We start from the raw sequence: 17,602 nt of genomic DNA, 5'->3' as shown, positions 1-17,602 counted from the left end.
AAAAATACCAAGATTCCAGAAACAGTGGCAGAGTGGCCACAATGAATGAAGCAGAAGGCGAAATGAAGAAGACAAACTGACAACTAATGACAGAAAAAGAGCTCAACAGAAATGAGGCAGAGATGGATGATAGGAACAGCTATTTTGGAGAAAATGACGTCTTAAGAGGTAATACTGATTTAGTATCATCTTGTTTTGAAGTCTCATCAAGCTTTTGTTCTTCTGTCTCCATTGGTCTAAACAGGTGGTATCTTATTGGATTTTATTATATATGATAGTATAAGCAAAACCTTTTATAGACAAGGAGATTATACAGAAACCATTGTTCATTTTGTTAGTTGATTCTAAATACCCTGTAATACTGTCATTCTCTTAAATTGTTTTACATTGTTTTGATATATTTGATGCTACAGTATATGAAGTTATACTCAAAGATTTCAAGGAAAGACAATATGGTAACTACTTTTATGTCGGGATAATCTTGTGGTGAAACACTATTTTGCTTAAATGGTTATGCTTTGATCTGTGCTGATTTGCTGTTATGCCCTCTTTTATCTCAATCTCCATTTTATTACTTTTTTTATCCTTTTAATTAAGGGAAAAATAAATTAAAAATAGCAGGATATATTATAGTAACCCACTTTGACTTTCCATTATCTTGATTTAAAGCCTTGTATTGCTCTCACCATCTTGTTTTGACTGATGTTCCTCTATTCTGTTTTGCTTGATAGTATCAGGTTCGAAAGTTTAGGCAACAGCTGTGAAGATAGTGGGATTCATTATGACGCCCATTCTCAGTGACTATTATCTACTTTTGAAGACCTATAATGTCTCCAATGTTTTGGTTTTGTTCGTTTTGTTCTTTACTGTTTTGTTCAAATTTTATTATAACTAATGATATAGGCAATTCTATTAGAGATAGCGGGAGGCATTATGGTAACCATTGTTGATCACCTAGTATTACGCTTTTACATTATTATGTCCACCCTTTTGATTTGACTGACTGTTCTGTCACTTTTGGTTCTACTCTCTTCCAAAAAGTAATAAGAACTGTGGGAGCAACAAAACCCAAAATGTGTAATTGTCATTGTACAAAAGAGAGGAAAAGAAAGTGCTCTAAATGATATAACTGCATGTATATTTAAGTGTATAAGATAGATAATGATATCACTGAGTTTTGTTGGATCATTGAACAGAACTGTTTGTAGTCTCACTGTTGGAATGTACACTTTATGAGCTTTAATTTTGTAACTTGAACAATTAATTCTAAGATGACAAAATGTAATCCATTAACTAATGATTTCCTACTGTTTATTTTTTTCTGTAAATCTGTATAACTTGTACCCTTTCTCTGCTTTTTTGTTCTTTTTCTCCTTAAATAAATTTAAAAAAAAGAAGATCTATAACTTAAGAATTAAGAAATTCCAGAAATCCAATATAAGAACAGAATATTAAAAGCTGTCAGAGACAAGAAACAGATCACTTACAAGAGAACACCCATCAGAATTACAGCAGACTTCTCGGCACAAACCATCAAATCACGAAGAGCGTGGGGGGGAAATAATTCAAGTTTTAAAAGATAATAACCTCCAGCCAAGATTGATATATCCTGCACAACTGTCCCTGGAAATTGATGGAAAAACAAGGTGCTTCCAGGATAAAGAGGAACTAGGGGAACTTGCAACCACCAATTGAACTCTACAGAGGTTACTGCAGGATATTCTAAAAATGAAAAATACCAAGATTCCAGAAACAGTGGCAGAGTGGCCACAATGAATGAAGCAGAAGGCGAAATGAAGAAGACAAACTGACAACTAATGACAGAAAAAGAGTTCAACAGAAATGAGGCAGAGAAGGTTGGATGGTAGGAACAGCCATTTTGGAGAAAACAAGACATCATAATAGGTAGTGCTGATTTAATATCCTCTTGTTTTGAAGTCCCATCAAGCTTTTGTTCTTCTGTCTTCATTGGTTTTAATGTGTTGTATCTTATTGGATTTTATTATATGTGATAATAAAAACAAAAACTTTTATAGACAAGGAGATTATACAGAAACCATTGTTCATTTTCTGTTAGTTGATTCTAAACACCCTGTAATACTGTCATTCTCTTGAATGGTTTTACATTGTCTTGATACGTTTGATGCTACAGTATATGAAGTTATACCCAAAGATTTTAAGAGAAGAGACACTATGGTAACTACTATTATGTTGAGATTATTTTGTGGTGAAACACTATTTTGCTTAAATGGCTATGTTTTGACCTGCGCTGTTTTGTTGTTATGCCCTCTTTTTTATCTCAATCTCCTTTTTATTATCTACTTTTTCATTTTTATCCTTTTAATTAAGGGGAAAATAAATAAAAAATAGCAGGATATATTATAGTAACCCACTTTGATTTCCTATTAACTTGATTTGAAACTCTGTATTGCTCTCACCATCTTGTTTTGACTGATTTTCCTCTATTCTGTTATGATTGATAGTACCAAGTTTGAAAGTATAGGCAACCACTATGAAGACAATAAGATTCATTGTGATGCCCATTCTGGTTGACTATTATCATCTTTTGAAGTCCTCTTATGTCTCCAATGTTTTGGTTTTATTGGTCTTATTCTTTACTGTTTTGTTCAATTTTATTATAACTGATGATATAGGCAATTCTTTTTAAGATAGCAAGAGGCATTATGGTAACCATTGTTGATCACCTTGTATTTTGTTTTTACATTATGTATTATGTCCATCCTTTTGATTTGACTGACTCTGTCCTGGTATGTCACATTTGGTTTTACTTTCTTCAAAAAAAAAGTAGTAAGAACTGTGGGAGTAATAAAATGTGTAATTGTCATTGTACAAAAGAAAGGAAAAGAAAGTTTTCTAAAAGATATAACTGCATATATATTTAAGTGTATAAGATAGATAACCATATTACTGAGTTTTGTTGGATCATTGAACAAAACTGTTTACAATCTCACTGTTTGAAAGTCCCCTCTATATGCTTTAATTTTGTAACTTCAGCAACTATTTCTAAGATGACAATATGTAATTAACTAGTGATTTCCTACTGTTTATTTTTTCTGAAAATCTGTATAACTTGTACCCTTTTTCTGTTTTTTTTTCTTTTTTCTCCTTAAATAAAATTTTTTTAAAAAAAGAGGAAATCTACAGACTGAATACAAAGTCTAGAGCCTTGAATGTCTTCCAAAGTGAGGAACTTAGGTTCCTGTCCACACCAACATGAAGAACCAGAATCAAGGTTTGAGGTGTTTACCATCTGGGTTTGATATTGGCTATATATCTAAACAGACTTAGGGCTCACATCTTTGGAGCGTCACTTTAAAAGGGTCAGAAGACTTTTTGATAGTCCACTCAGCTGGAGTCTCTGGTCCTGTGGGCTTGAAGTGGAGGTGATGAATCCAATGGCTCTTTCTGGAGATCTTGATGGCTGTGGGATTGAGTCCTTCCATTGATGTAGATTTGATCATCAGGTTGGGCTGCTAGGGGGTCATCAGGCCTTTTGGGAACAATCTGGTGGCCCTTTAACAAGTGGTGGATTGAGTGCAGAAGGGCTGCAGAGCCTGTAAGGATTTGAGTTTCCCATTAGTGACAGCAGCCAACTTACCATCTTGGACATGGGGAAATAAAGGGGGTTGTCGGCTGTACATGGCCTCAAAAGAAGTAATGCCTGGAGGTAGGGGGTATATTTTGCATGTAGAAGGGCAAAAGGAAGGAGACTTACCCAGTTTTCGCCAGTCTCAAAAGCCAGTTTTAAAATAGTTTTCTTTTATGGTCTTGTTTATTTTTTCTACTTGGTTTGAATTTCGAGGCCGGTAGGCACAATTTAATTTCCAATTGATTTATAAAGCTAAAGCTAAATTTTGAGTGATCTGAGCTATGAAAGCTGGGCCTTTGTCAGACCCCAGGGAGGTGGGCACACCAAATCACACTGTCTCAGAGGAGGTTTTAGCTATGGTGAGAGCTGATTCAGTCCAAGTGGCGAATCCTTCAGTCCACCCAGTAAATGTGTCTATGAGAACTAAGAGATATTTATGTCCCCCTCTTCCTGGGCCCATTTTGGTAAAGTCAGTCTCTCAGTGGTCTCCAGGGCTAAGTCCTCACTGCCTCTTTCTAACATCAGTGGTGGCCAGCTTAGGGTTCACCTGAAAACACTGTGGGCATTTTTGGCTGATATCTTTAGTCAGGTTAAGATAACTTGGCCAGTTTGATTCCCCCAAGTGAGTGGCCCAGTGGGTCTTCTGGATGAGCAAGGGGCCCAATGATTTTGGGGTGAGAATTCGCCCATCCAGAATGGTCTGCCAGCCTTCCCAAGAGAATTTGGCTTTTAGGCTCTTGACTGGTCTCAAGTCTAAATCGGAATAGGATGGCTTGAGTAGCATGGTGTGGGAGAGCCGGGAGGAGCATTACAGGCCCCACTGGTGTTAGTGCCACCTCTTTGGCTGTCTTGTCAGTGAGGGCATTCCCACAAGCTATTGGGGTGTCTTCTCATTGGTGCCCTAAACAGTGCATAATGGCAACCTTTCAGGGCAACCAAATGGCAGCCAGGAGGTCTAAGATCTTGGGGGCATTCTTGATCTTTGTTCCTGCTGAGGTTAACAGTCCTCTTTCCTGAGAAATGGCCTCTTAACATGGATGGTAGCAAAAGCATATCGACTATCTGTATTTATGTTTATATTTGTCCCTATCTTAGGGCTTGAGTTAGGGCTATCAGTTTGCCCACTGAGCTAAAGTTTCTGGCCCTAAAGCTTGGGCCTATATTACCTCAGTTTCCCTGGTCACCTCAGCTCTTGTCACACGAGTGCCTTGGTGGAGGTAACTGTAGCCATCTATGAAAAAGTTGGCTTTAGGCTGAGCAAGGGGGACATCAGTCAGGTCAGCTCACAGGCTTGAGACTGAGTCAATAATGTCCATATAAAATTATGTATCAGCACTGAGGGGTCATCATCAGGCAGGAGGGTCACTGGATTGAGGGCAGAGGTAGATAGGAACTCGATGTGGTCAGAATCCAGTATAAGGGCTTGGTGCTGGACAGTGTGAGTGTTGGAAAGCCACAGTGTCTCTACAGCATGTGGGGCCATTATCTGGAATCTGGCCAAAAGTCAACTGAGAGCCCTCTGTGGTGGTGGTGGCTACAGTTGTCTATAGGCAATTTGGCCACCCTGTAGCCATGGGGTCTAATCACCAGGAAAAATAGGCGACAGGCCTCTTCTAGGGTACTAGGTACTGGGTTAAGACCCAGTTTGCGATCTCAAGACTTGTGGTAACATGCAATTGGAAAGGTTTGGCTAAGTCAGGGAGAGCGAGCGCTGGAGTGTCCACAAGAGATCCTTGAAAGCTTGTTCCTCTAACTCAGTCCAGGTTCAAGGTCCAGATGGATCCCCTCCAGGAGAGGTGTGGAATGGCTGAGCTATGTTGGCAAAATCCAGGATCCACAACCAGCAGTAGCCCAAAGCACCTAGAAATTCTCTTGAATTTCTTGAAATTCTCTTTGGGGAAGGGATTTTTAAGATGTTTAAGTCCCGTGGATCTTCTTGGTTGTTGAAGACTTTTTGGGCTGTCTCTGCTAACTCTGAGAGTGCCTTACCTTTGAATCCTTCTAGCCTTTGAAGCTTTTTTCCTAAGATCTGGGGCTGACTAGGAGACAAATGCAATATTTAAGGCAAGTTTGTCCTCTAATGCCTCTGGATCAATAAATATATAAATATAATATGCGTCTAGGAGGTGCTCCAAGAATGCATATGGAGCCTTGGCAGGTCCCTAACTTAACCTCTGCTTAGACAGATTAGCTGGCTTGTGAGCCACTGCTTTTAAAAGCACCCAAAAGAGTCTGGCGGAAACCATATGGAGAGCCTCCTTACCGTGGACAGGGCGAGTGAGGGGAAACATGAGGTCCCCATCCAGTCCTGGGACCAGTGTTTGTCCCAGGATGTGGATGTGTTCTTGTTCCTCAGAAGTGAAGAAGCTGTTGGCAGGCTCTGCAAGGGGAGGGAGTTGGGACAGGAGGGTCTGGGGTGGAAGCCCAGGAAAGGGGTGCGGCAGCTGGCTGGGCTTGTGCCCACCCGGGAAGCCACACAGCTGCCCATGCTCTCGGCCCCGAGAGCTGCAGGTCACCCTTGCCCTGCCACATTGCGCAGGCTTTGGCTTTGGCTCCAGCTCTGGCTCCTCTCGCTGCTACCATCTCATTGCCTGTGCTGCTGCTGCTGGGCTGGGAAACAGTTAAGGCGCCATGCTCTCTCGGGCTGACTACTCAGCGCAGTAGAGAGGAGGAAGGAGGGGGGCATGTGGCTGGTGTGGGCCTGCAGGCGGAGCAAGTACACCCTCTTGCTGGGGAAGCCCCGCTGGATGGGGCACCCATGGCAGCAGCACTATTGTTTTTCAAAGAGTTGAGGCAGACCTGCTGACACAACGAGAGGTTAAAAGTCCTTTCTGGAGGCCAAGAAGCTCCGACATCAGGCCATTTAAAATTTACAAAAAGTTTGGAGCTTCCCTGCGTAAACAGGTTCACTATAGGAAGAGGATCTCTGACAAAATTCCTGAAAATGGTTAAGAACACATCGCAAGGGTGACACAGAAGCAGAAGCAGACTGACTCATTGACATAAATAACAAACACTAAACCAGTGACAAACAAGATTAACAAAACAAAGACAGAGACTAACAGAAACTGACACCAAGAACTAGTTTGACTCTATGGCCAACAAGTCCCAACCAACGTCTTGGTCTGCAAACAAGTCCTGGAGACTGTAATGTTGCGTCCAACATCTCCAGGACCTTGGGGGCAAAACTAAATCTTACCAGTAAGGATCTGGATTAGCATGCAGGGTTTTGGTTTCTCTTTGAAATGATGAAATTCCTCAAGGGCGAGGAGCATCACTTGGCAGTCCCCCTAAGGAATAATTCACCTCAAAGAGAGGTTTGGATCCTATAAATCCCTAAATAGGGATCCTGGATGAGTCCCCAGATGAGGTGGGTTTGTGAACAATATAGGAATCCAAGCAGCCAAATTAAAATATTTGGGGTTTTATCTAGTTGAGCTCAGCAACTACCCAGGGACTCCTGTTTCAGAGTCTAAACAAGTCGTCCCTAACTAGAAAGTCACAGAGCTTTTAAAACAAGAGAGCCACAAAAAGTATCCTGTTGGAAACAATTTAGCTAAATCTTACATTAATTTTTGGTTGACACCTGCATCCTGCTTCTTTTGTTGAGCAGGTTAATTTTTCTCCTGTGGGTACAGCTCATTCTGCTTTTCTCATGAGATTGCACTCTGAGTAATTTCCCATTCTCCCCATCAACAGGGCACTAGTTATATATGCAGGGCTCAAGATGGTGTCAGTTATGCCAAGCTACAACAGAGCATGCCTGGCCATTGCTGGGCCTGGAGTGGGCACTGGGCTTCTCTCAATCCTGAGAACAGTGCTGCTTTGCTGGGTGCAGGTGGCAGTAGGAAGCCCAACTTCGTGTGCTGCTGGGAGGATGTCTGCGGGCCCATCACTGTGATCAGATGGGGTTCCAGGGCCAGACCTCTGCACTTCCTCACACACAGATGACCTGGTGGCAGGGAGGACTCTGCAGACTGGGAAAGGATATTTTGGTTGTCTTCTTCTGTTCTGGAAACTTCTCAGGGATTTCTTGCTGGCATGCAGCTAATTGGCAATGAGGTCAGCTCTAGAGTCACAGGAGGCCGAGGCAGCAAGGGGAGGGTGTGGAGGGGGCAAGGCTTGAGCCTCATCTTCATGGATGTTTCTAGGCTCAAGGTTCTGGAAGAGATGCTTGCACCTATGCCTTAACCAATAGTTTATAATATGTGCTTCCATCAAGAGGTGAGTTCTGGGATCAAGGAAAGCAAGCACCTGAGAGGTGTTCACACACTTTTCCAGACCCTTGGGGTGTTTCAGCTTTGTGGGTTGTGAGTGGATGTTTGACCTGGGCAAAGCATGTATGGTAGTAAGCCAGGATCTCCATACACGCAGTGGGATCATCCCTTCATTGATCTGCCTCAGCTTCTTGTTCAGATGGGCTTGCCGGCCTTTTTGCAGACATTTCTGATCTAGCCCCTAGAGAAGGGACTTTCTAGGGGCTGGGGATTTAGCTCAGCGGCATAAGCACCTGCCTTGCAAGCAGATGGTCGTGAGTTCGATTCCAAGTACCGATAAAAAAAAAAAAAAAGAAGTGATTTTCTGGGTCACACATCTGGGGCCCCTGTGGTCTCTCTGTGCAGCCTTGAATCCCTGAACCTCCTGTGACTTGCTTGCTGTATCCTGGAATGCATCTTTTCTGTCTTCCTTTGCATCTTGTGGAACATTCTTTCTGTCCTCTAGGTTGAGGGTTACCATCAAAGAGGCTGCCAGAGGGCAGGAACTCTGTATTCTGGACAGCTTTGTTCCTCCCATCAGCTGGTGCTGAGGGCTGGGTGACCCCATGGATGGCCTGTGCCTAGCCCCGAGGCTTCCTTGGGAGTGTGCCCAGAGGTTGCATGAGATCCTGGGATGGTAGGAACCTGAAGGCAGGGCAGGGCAGGTTCTCACTCCTCTCATCTCTGTTGAATACCCCTGGCTGTTGTACCCTAGTTTCTCATGGAGCACAGCACTGTTAGAATCCCCAGAAAGGACGGAGGCAGCCTGGGGGGCCTCAAAGGCCTGGCTGCCCTGAGGAAGCTTGAGAGTGAGCAGTTAAATGGCTTCTTGAGCTTTTTGGAGCTTAGAGTTTAAAGCTTTTCTCCATTTCAGTGGCTTCTGTGAGGTCCGTACCAGACCCTTATTTTCATTGGGAATAAAAGACCACGCCTTCTCCTGAGGTCTAGAGCAAGTTGTTCCACAGGCCCTGACCGGGGATGGAGAGGTATGTGGTGGCTTTGGGGGAAAGCCTGGGATTTGGGCTGGCGGCTGGGCATCAGGCAGAAGTGGGGCAAGCATGAAGAGGTCCTTCATGCTGAGCTTCATGCATGAGTCCTTCATGACTTGAGATAGTGTCATTAAATTTAATAGACTGAGATGATGAAGATGAAGATCTTCTAGTGACCCAGGCAGTGGTCACCAGGGACTCACTGTGCAGAAGGGGCAGGCCCCAGAAGAGCTAGAAACGGCTCCAGAGACCTTGTGCAAAAGGACCTGCCGAGACTCAAGAAGCCACTCTGCTTTGCTCTTTGTGTGGCAGGAGGCTGCGCACAGGTGAGTTTGTCACCCAGTGACCTCAACAGGCTCCTCAGGGGAACCTGGGGGTGCCCTGTGTTCACTGTAGGAAAATGAGCCACCCTTGCGTTTTCCCTGGCACATTTTCTGTTTGCCTTTCTTGCTGACCAGCATCTCCAGCAGCTTCTGCACATCCAGTGGATGAAAGCATAGTCCCCTCTGCCTGCCTCTGCCAGCCAGTGGGTGGGGCCTCCCCAGAGAACAGTGTCTGGTGGGTGGTGAGGCAGAGGTTCTTGCTGGGATTTGCCACGTGCCCAGGTGGAGAAAAACGTGGCCTTGGCAGTTGCCCAGCACCAGAAGAATGCAAGACAATGGTGCAGGAGGTCAGGGCCTGAGAGAGCCATCATGAGTGATGCTCAATAGGATTTACTGGGTAGGGAGTCCTGGGGGGCCCCATACCTGGTGGCAGTCTCGTGGCAGATGAGTCTCCTTGAGGTTCTGTGGAGAGGGCTGAGACCAGAGGCCGCAGGGTCTCAGAAGCCAGGAAAGGTAAGGAGGGCAAAGAGCTAGAAGGAGCTTCCGCCAAATGCCCAGGTGGTCCACTGGCTCCAGCAGGCCCTGGTTTAAACACCTCACCTGGGGCATCTTCATGATAGGAGCGATTTGGGATGGCATTTCCAGGGAGCTTGTGTAGGAGGCTGCAGGAAATAGAAGGCACAAGCTACAGCCAGGAGTGGACAGGCCCAGAAGGGAGGGTAGGTTGGGCAGGGGTGGGCATTGGTGGCCCACAGCCCCACAGTCCCCCACCCTAGATTCACAGAGCCAGCGCCCCAACATGGCATCTCCCCCTCAGTCCTGGAGATGAGGGAGATGGAGGTGGAAAGCCCCTCACCTTTGCAGAAGTAAAACTAGATCCCGAGTCTCCTCCACTTCCCTGCGGCAGTCTCTGCAAGCTAGAAGAATAGACTGGGTTATGGCAGAGAAGGGAGGCACCTGGGATCTTACAGGAGGCTGAGCAGAATGTCACCTAGGAGACACCACATCAGATTCGACCTGCACTCCCAGTTAGACCGCTAAGTTAATCTACAAAGGTAAGCAGTACTGCTCCGCTGTGACCCACGCTGCCCCTCTTGGACATCACCCTTCCCTGGCCAATCACAGCCTGAGAAATGAACCCCAGGTCAGATTTCTTTCCCAGAAGCCTCCCTCCTAGGCCTCCTCAAGTGACATCCTCAGAACTGTGGAGCTGAGCAGGGAGTTCAGGTTCCGTTTGCCATAGGACAAGGCCCTACCTTTCACAATGCAGCTCTTCTTCCTCCTGTTTGCTCCCCACCCCTTCTTCTCTGGGGGGTGCTAAGAAACAAGAAAGTAAGAGTCAGGGACCCAATTCTTCCTCTTGTCTCTGTATTCAATGTCTCCGAACAGCATGAATTTCTACACTTCACAAATGAATTTGTTGGTAATATGGCTGAAAATATTTTCTGTCTTTCTCCTTTGGAAAACAGCAAAGCTTTCCTACGTGAGCTCCACCATGGATGTCACAGGTCCAGTTCCTCTTGTCAGGAAGTGGATATGGAGCTCTCCCCACGTCTCTCAGCTCCCATGCAGGCATCAGCTTCCTGGGGCCAGGCCAGATGCATCAGCCATGAGCATGGGACCGATGCCCCAGGCCTCTGCCCTTTCCCCACGAACTTCACTTTTTGGCCGTTTTCCCTGATTGCTTTATTTCACTCTGCTCCCCACCCCCCAGCACAATGCACAGGTAGTCTAAGTCTCAGATGAAAGTCTCTGTGCCCAGACCCACCTCTGTCCCACCTGTCCCGGAAAAATAATATTGTTACTGAGATTTCCACACTCACAATTGTCCCAACTGGTTTAGGAAAAGCAGAACACAGAAGAAAGAACTCTTCTGGGTTTCTCCCTAGAGCCGCTTACCTTTCTGATGTTCTTTTCCCGAGTTAGTGGGCAAGTTGGATTAGTGTCAAGGAAAGGGAGCAGGAGGATGAAGAGCACCAACCCACACAGAAAGGCGAAGACCATGTCCACTGTCCAGGTGGTGGAGCTGGCGCCCAGCCATTTGGAACCGGCACTTCTCAGAAGGAAGCCAAAGCTCTCCATCCATCCTCTGAGCCTAACTGGCGCCCTCCTTGCCCTCGAGCTACTGAGCCCTGACTTTCCTGAGTTAGTAGGGGGTGGGGCCCAGGCCTGCATCACAGAGCCCCAGTCTCCTCCTCACAAAGGGTCCTGGGCCCAGGGAAGGTGCCTCGGCCCAGCAGATCCTCCACCCTCTGAGTCTTCAGATGCCTTCTTCCAAACCCAGCTGCTCCACCTGTCAGCAACTGTGCAGTACATTTCCCACCACCATCACCACCACCAGTCCCAGGCGACGGCTCCCTCAGGGTCTGTGCCTGAGCCCCACCAGTTTCTCAGTTTCTGAACCTTACCTTTGATCTCACAGGAATCATCATCCTCAGGATCTCACGCGTACACCTCCAAGATTTCCCCACATTTTTACATTGCATCAACTCAGTCTTGAAGTTTCTTTTACACTTATTTAGCTCACTGAGTTTTGGATAAAAATTTAAAATACTTTTTAATTACTTTTATCTTTTCAGTTAGTTGGTTATTAACCAAAAATTAATTTAATATATTGTCATAAATTCACAAGCTAAGTGTAAAATTGAAAGAAATTTCGAAAAATATTCTAGGGTATTTTTAGTATGCTTGTTTTTGAAATCAATGAAAAATACTGTAAAAGAAAATTTAAGAATTTCTTTGTATACACCCATAAAGGACACTGACAAATACACTATTTTAAAATTAAAGAATAAACTGTTTCTTGCCAAAGACTTCCTTTATTATTTCTTGCAAAACAATACTGCCCAGAAGCAAATTTTCTTAAGACTTCCTCTATTTGAGAATATGTTCCCTTTGTATCATTGATGGAGAGGTTTTCTGGATGTCAGATCTCTGGTTGAAATCGATGTTTTTCTTTAAACTCTTTGAGTATGCTACTCCACTGTCTTCCGTTGTTCTGTTGTGAGAAAGCTGACTCACAGTAGCCAGGAGCTCAGATGAAGAAAGGGAATTTTATTAACACTGGTAGACCCCAGAGGACTAGTCTCTGCCTGTAAACTGAGGCATTGATTATGGCATGTTTGTCTATTTTGCAGGGTGGCAAGCAGGAGTTACAAAAAAAACTAGACAAATGTAACTGAAGACCATGCTATAGTGGGTATCTTGTAGTGAGCGTAGTTGTATGGAACAAAGTCATTTTTAGCAGAAGCTTCAACTTGATGAAAAATCGTGTGACTTATCTGAGTTCAGGGGCAGAGGATAGACCGCTTGCAGCCTTACTGAACAGAATGGCTGCAGTCAGTTCGGGATTTCTGCTTCATTCCCCCTCCTGGTGCCCCTCAGGGACTCTGAGGAACATTGCCATTTGAGTCCATTAGGGATTGCTGAGTGGAGCCAGGGCTGAAGTTCATCACACTCAGATAATCTGTGGTTTGTCCTCCTGAAGAGCTGTCTCAGTCAACGTCTGATTAAACTGCGCACACAGGGGATTCCTCAGCAACCCAAATGAATATGAGTTCCAACAGTGATGATCAGGGAGTCAGTAAGGAGGCCCTTTAATTTGTCAAACCATTGTTTTAGTGAACTTTTTAAAAGACTATTAACTCCAGTGTTTTTGGTTAGTTTTTTTGACAGGAGTAATAGACCTTGGAAAGCTTTGGTAATTGTGCCAACAGGGGCAGTGTTGTTTGGGATAAAAGTTAGCACTGGGTTTTTATTATAACACAGATACCACGTCTTAAATTTTTTTGGCATTAGAATCATATCCAGAGTGAGTCTGTTTTTTAGGCCATCTGGCTGGTGGGCCCAAGTCATTTATTTTTTATTTTTATTTTTTCCAAGTCATTTATTTTTTAAATAGCATCCTGAGCATAATTTATTTTTGTTGTTGTTTTGGTAATAGCTTTTATTATAGAGAAAAGTCCTTCAATTTTTTTAATTATAAGGGAATAAAACAAAACAATATAATGGAACCAAACAAAACAGTGAGAATAATATTGGATTTCAAGAACAAGACAAAGAAATCCCCCATAGTTGCTATATTGCATATTGTTATCTAAATAAATGCTCAGACTACTGGCTTTTAAGCTTGCAAACAACCAAACAATATAAGCATTACTTTATTTCAGTAGCTATCGCCTCAGCCTGTGTTCCTTGGAATCAGCCGGTTGCTTATGGATGGTGGTGGTGGGGTCAGCTCTTCCTGTCTCCCAGCCCACACACTGCTGGCTCACAGGAGGGAATTTTGGGTATAAACTGCAAACTTTTGTTGATTGTAGTACATATAATTTACCAATCTATATTTTTGATAGTGACCCACCAGAACAGTGAACTTTTAAATCTCATGGCTATTTGGTTTTGAGCTTTAAATTTAGTGAGGACCACCAGCAGCTCCTGAGATCCATGCCATGTTGGAACTTAGGATACTGGGAAGCCAAGCAAGCAACTCCCCTCCTTGGTAAACGGTGGCGGTGTGGCAGACTGTACCCTACCAGGGGGAGAACCAGAAGCAGCTCCTGAGATCTGTGCCAAGTTGGAACTTAGGACGCTGTGAAACCAAACAACCAGCCTGCCTCCCTGCTAAGCAGTAGTGAACCTACTGATGCACAGCCTAGAGTCAAACATCCCACTTTTTCTGTCTCCCCCCCCCCACCTTAGTAAGTGGGAACCAGAAATCTGAGCGTCTCCTGGGAGGTTGACCATAGCAAATAAGGGGAACTGCCTTCTACCATCTCTTTGAAGGCAAATATTTTTATTACTGTTTTGCTCTATTCTGATTAATGGTACTACTCTATTCAATATTGTTTTGAAAAGTTCTATAATGTTCTGTATTTCATCTCATTTTGATATACGTGATTGAAAGAACAACTATTATAAAGATAATGAAATATACTGTGATACCTATTACTGTTATCCCGGTAACCTGCTGTGAAGTTCTGTACCAATTTCACTGTAAGATCTTAGTTGGCTTTATTCTGTCATGTTCTGTTGTATTTTACCACTTTCAAAATAAAATTTAAAAAAAATTTAGTGGGGACCCCTCCTGAGGTCCCTATTATATCCATACAGACAGTGAGGTAAGAGGAAATTGGGGACTGATTTATTTAGTGGCGTTTTCTGAATGCGTAGGAAGGATCAGGAAGAGGGACTGACCTCTGAGCAAGTGTAAAGGGAATAATCAGTTGGACTAGGGCACAGGTTTAGCAATTGGGAAGGGTCAGGTACAAAGGTTTCTTTCATAACCACCAGACATCTCCATGGGGTGAGTTAGGGCCAAGTCAGTGAAGTTTTGGATTATCTCTGTTACAAAGTCAGAGCCACTGTCACTTCCCATGGACATATCTGGGGATAATTTCTTAGAGAAATGTCCAACTGACCTCAGAGGATCTTTATGTCAGAGTCACTGGTGTTGGGGAGCCTGGCTGCTGGAGAGTCAGCATGTCCTTGGTTATTTTGGAGGTCCAGGACAGGAAGTGGCACCTGGATGGTTAGGTCTTGGCCTAAGGAGAGCTTGTCAGCTTTTTTGATTGGGAGGACACTGGTTTTCAGAGTGCAGAGGCAAGGGAGCCAGTCCTTACTGACTGGACCCAAGTGTTCGGGACAGGTAATCACTGCGCAGAGGCCAGACAGGTTAAGTAAACACCCCTAAATCCACATGTCATAATTTAACAACACACAAGTTGAATGGGCAAATTACAACTGGAATCCTCAAGGCTGGGGCGGTAGAGAGGGCCTTTTCATTGTCAGTGAAGACTTTTTTTTTTTCTTGTTCTGGGTTCCATTGAAAGTGTCAGCCTTTTTTAGATAAGGCATTAAAAAGGGCCTTGTTTTTTTCTGTAAACCCAGGGACCCAGTTTCTGCAGAAGCTAACTGAAAAAGTGCTGCCCTAAGCTGGAATCTTGGGTATGAGGGACCTGTGAGAATAGCTAGAGGCAGAAGCCACCACAGGGGTGGGAGTAGGGAGTGTGTTGAGCAAATCGGGAGGGGACACCAAACCAACAGGATTCCTCTAGCTAACAGGTGAATGCCACATTCTGAAGACTCAGAACAGTTAAAAAAGCCCCCCAGCTGAAATGCTGTTACGTAAGCGGAGGATGTAGACAGCTACTGCTTTTCAACCTTTGTCAGAAACTGCAGCCCCCGCAGTGCTGGGCTACTTCTGGGTCCTCTGTCCCTTGATCTGTGCTTCCTGCCTTGCACACCAGGGCCCTGAACACTGTAGAGGATTTCTGGAGACGTGCGGGCCCTATTTTTCAAAACTGTTTTCCATGTAAACTTTATACTTAGGTGGTCTGCATCTACCATGCTGTTTGGGCTTAGATGAGAATTATTATTTAATAGATGATTGGTCTGGGAAATGAACAGCTTTACTTTATTGGCTTCTCCACTAACAGGCTGTCTCTGACTTCTTTCACCAGGGTTTTTGGTTTTCTCTGTGCAGATTCTTCACATATTTTGTTAAGATTTATGCTTTATTTTGGCGTGAGCTACTGTAAGTAAAATTGTTTGACTTTCTAATAAATATATATTCCTGATATAAACATGTTTCAAAAACAAGTCAACTGTCTCATGATCCTTCTCTTAATGTAATCACTTTATTGTTAAAGCTTTATAAAGTTGTCAATGGGCTATTTCAACAAATGCAAAGAAAAGTAATTTAAAAATTCAAAATAAAAACAGCGATGGGGCTGTGTCTTGTAACCACAGGTTCTGACTTGGGCTAAGAGGAATGGTTTTTCTCACTCACAGCCACTAACCTGTCTCTGGGAGTTGGAGCACGCTGAGGGAGGTGATGGGTGACGCTGCCACAAGGTGGCAAGATGACTGCCACTTGGTCACTTTCGTTTCCCTGGTTACTGAGGAGGAAGCAAATACTCGTGGCTCCATGCCTGACCTTGACTTCGAGGCGAGCACGGGCTGTGGCTGCAGAGCAAAGGACGGCTGTGTCCAGTGCTTGGGACTTCCTTTGAGATGTCGCTTTATTATTTTTATTCTCCTCTGCCAAGTCAGGACTGCTACAAGTCAGGATTCTTTAATCACTGCTGAAAGATGCTGCAGCTGAACTGTGTGTGCCTAACGAAATGCAGAAATCACTTAAAAAATGAATACTACTACAGTGAATCTAACTGCATAGGAAAGTTACTATGTACCATGAGGTGGGATTTCTATCAGTAACTCCAAGGTGGCTCAACATATGAAAATAAAATATACATTAACAGAAAGAGGGAAAATCCCACAAATGAACAGGAAGGGGCCATAAAAAGTTAAGATGTATTGTGCACATGTATCAACTCCCCCTGATGAAAGTAATCATTGTGCTATAAACATACTGATAAAAATAAAACAGAAAAAGAAAAAAAAAACCCACATGAGCAGCTATGTTATCTAGTATAGGAAAGGCATCAGAAAAATCTGACACTGTTCATGACAAAAACACTCAACAAAGTAGCAATATACACGCAATAAAGGACACCTGTGAAAAGCATACAATTCATACACAGGCATACAACGCATAGATGTTTTGGTCACAGATTGAATAGCCTATGTATGTAGCCTACACCATCTGGATTTGTTAAGTGCACTCTGCTATTTAGCCAATGACAAAGCTGGTGAAGCTGGTGACATATCTCTCATCATCCCTACCAATAAGCACGTGTGACTGCATCCAATGCTGAAAAACAAAAAGTTTACCCTCTAAGACCAGGATAAAGATGCTGGCTATTATCATTTATTCAATTGTGTACTGGAAGTTCTAGCCAGAAAATAAACAAAAGACATCCAAACTGGAATGGAAAAAGTCAAACTGTACTTGTATATGACATGAGCTAATAGTAGCAAGTACTAAGGGATCCACTAGAAACTACTGGAGCAAATAAATTCAACAAAGTTGCATGGTACAACATCAACACACAAAAACGAGTTGTATTTCTATACACTAGGACTGAACAATCTGAAAATAAAATCAAGACCAAAATTCCACTTACATTGGAATGAATTTAAACTAGGAGGTACAAAAACTAGGATTGTGCAGTAAAAATCATTAATTACTGATGAAAGAAATTAAAGATATAAAAAGCATTCCATGTTCATAGGTGGGAAGGGTTAACTCATATGGCATCAAGCGATACCAGATAGGTACAACAATACTGAAAAACGAAATTGGAAAACTCACAATTTCTGATTTTAAAACTTACAAGGCTTTAGTAATCAAAGCTGTGCTGTATTGGCAATAAAGACAGACGTATGCACCACTGGACAGAATCATAAAGTCCAGTAACAAACTCACTTACCCATGGCCATCTGACTTTTGACAAGGATGTCATGACTATTCAACGGGGAAACAATGCTCCCTTAACCTTAACCAGTGAGATAGGGATTAATAAC

The 17,602-nt window shown here is 43.5% G+C and overlaps 1 protein-coding gene across 4 annotated transcripts in view; it reads right to left on the bottom strand.

The window, feature by feature from the left end:
* Positions 1 to 2,591: 2,591 nt before the first annotated feature.
* The window catches only part of Mfsd14b (major facilitator superfamily domain containing 14B), a 72,150-nt gene continuing 57,139 nt past the window's right edge, over positions 2,592 to 17,602 (bottom strand). For all 4 annotated transcript variants that reach the window (XM_003468392.4, XM_063227359.1, XM_063227360.1 and 1 more), the window contains 4 exons: positions 10,435 to 10,495; positions 10,035 to 10,095; positions 9,602 to 9,840; positions 2,592 to 3,575 (listed from right to left, as the gene is read on the bottom strand). In XM_003468392.4, coding sequence (XP_003468440.2) covers positions 3,367 to 3,575; positions 9,602 to 9,840; positions 10,035 to 10,095; positions 10,435 to 10,495 — 570 coding nt within the window. In that variant the 3' untranslated portion in view covers positions 2,592 to 3,366. The remainder of the gene's footprint in view (positions 3,576 to 9,601; positions 9,841 to 10,034; positions 10,096 to 10,434; positions 10,496 to 17,602) is intronic.

Source organism: Cavia porcellus, unplaced genomic scaffold (genome assembly GCF_034190915.1).
Source record: "Cavia porcellus strain 051 isolate PalLab524CR breed Dunkin Hartley unplaced genomic scaffold, mCavPor4.1 scaffold_17, whole genome shotgun sequence".
NCBI lineage: Eukaryota > Metazoa > Chordata > Mammalia > Rodentia > Caviidae > Cavia > Cavia porcellus.
The sequence above is the reverse complement of the archived record's forward strand: the minus strand, read 5'-3'. Positions and strand labels throughout refer to the sequence as shown.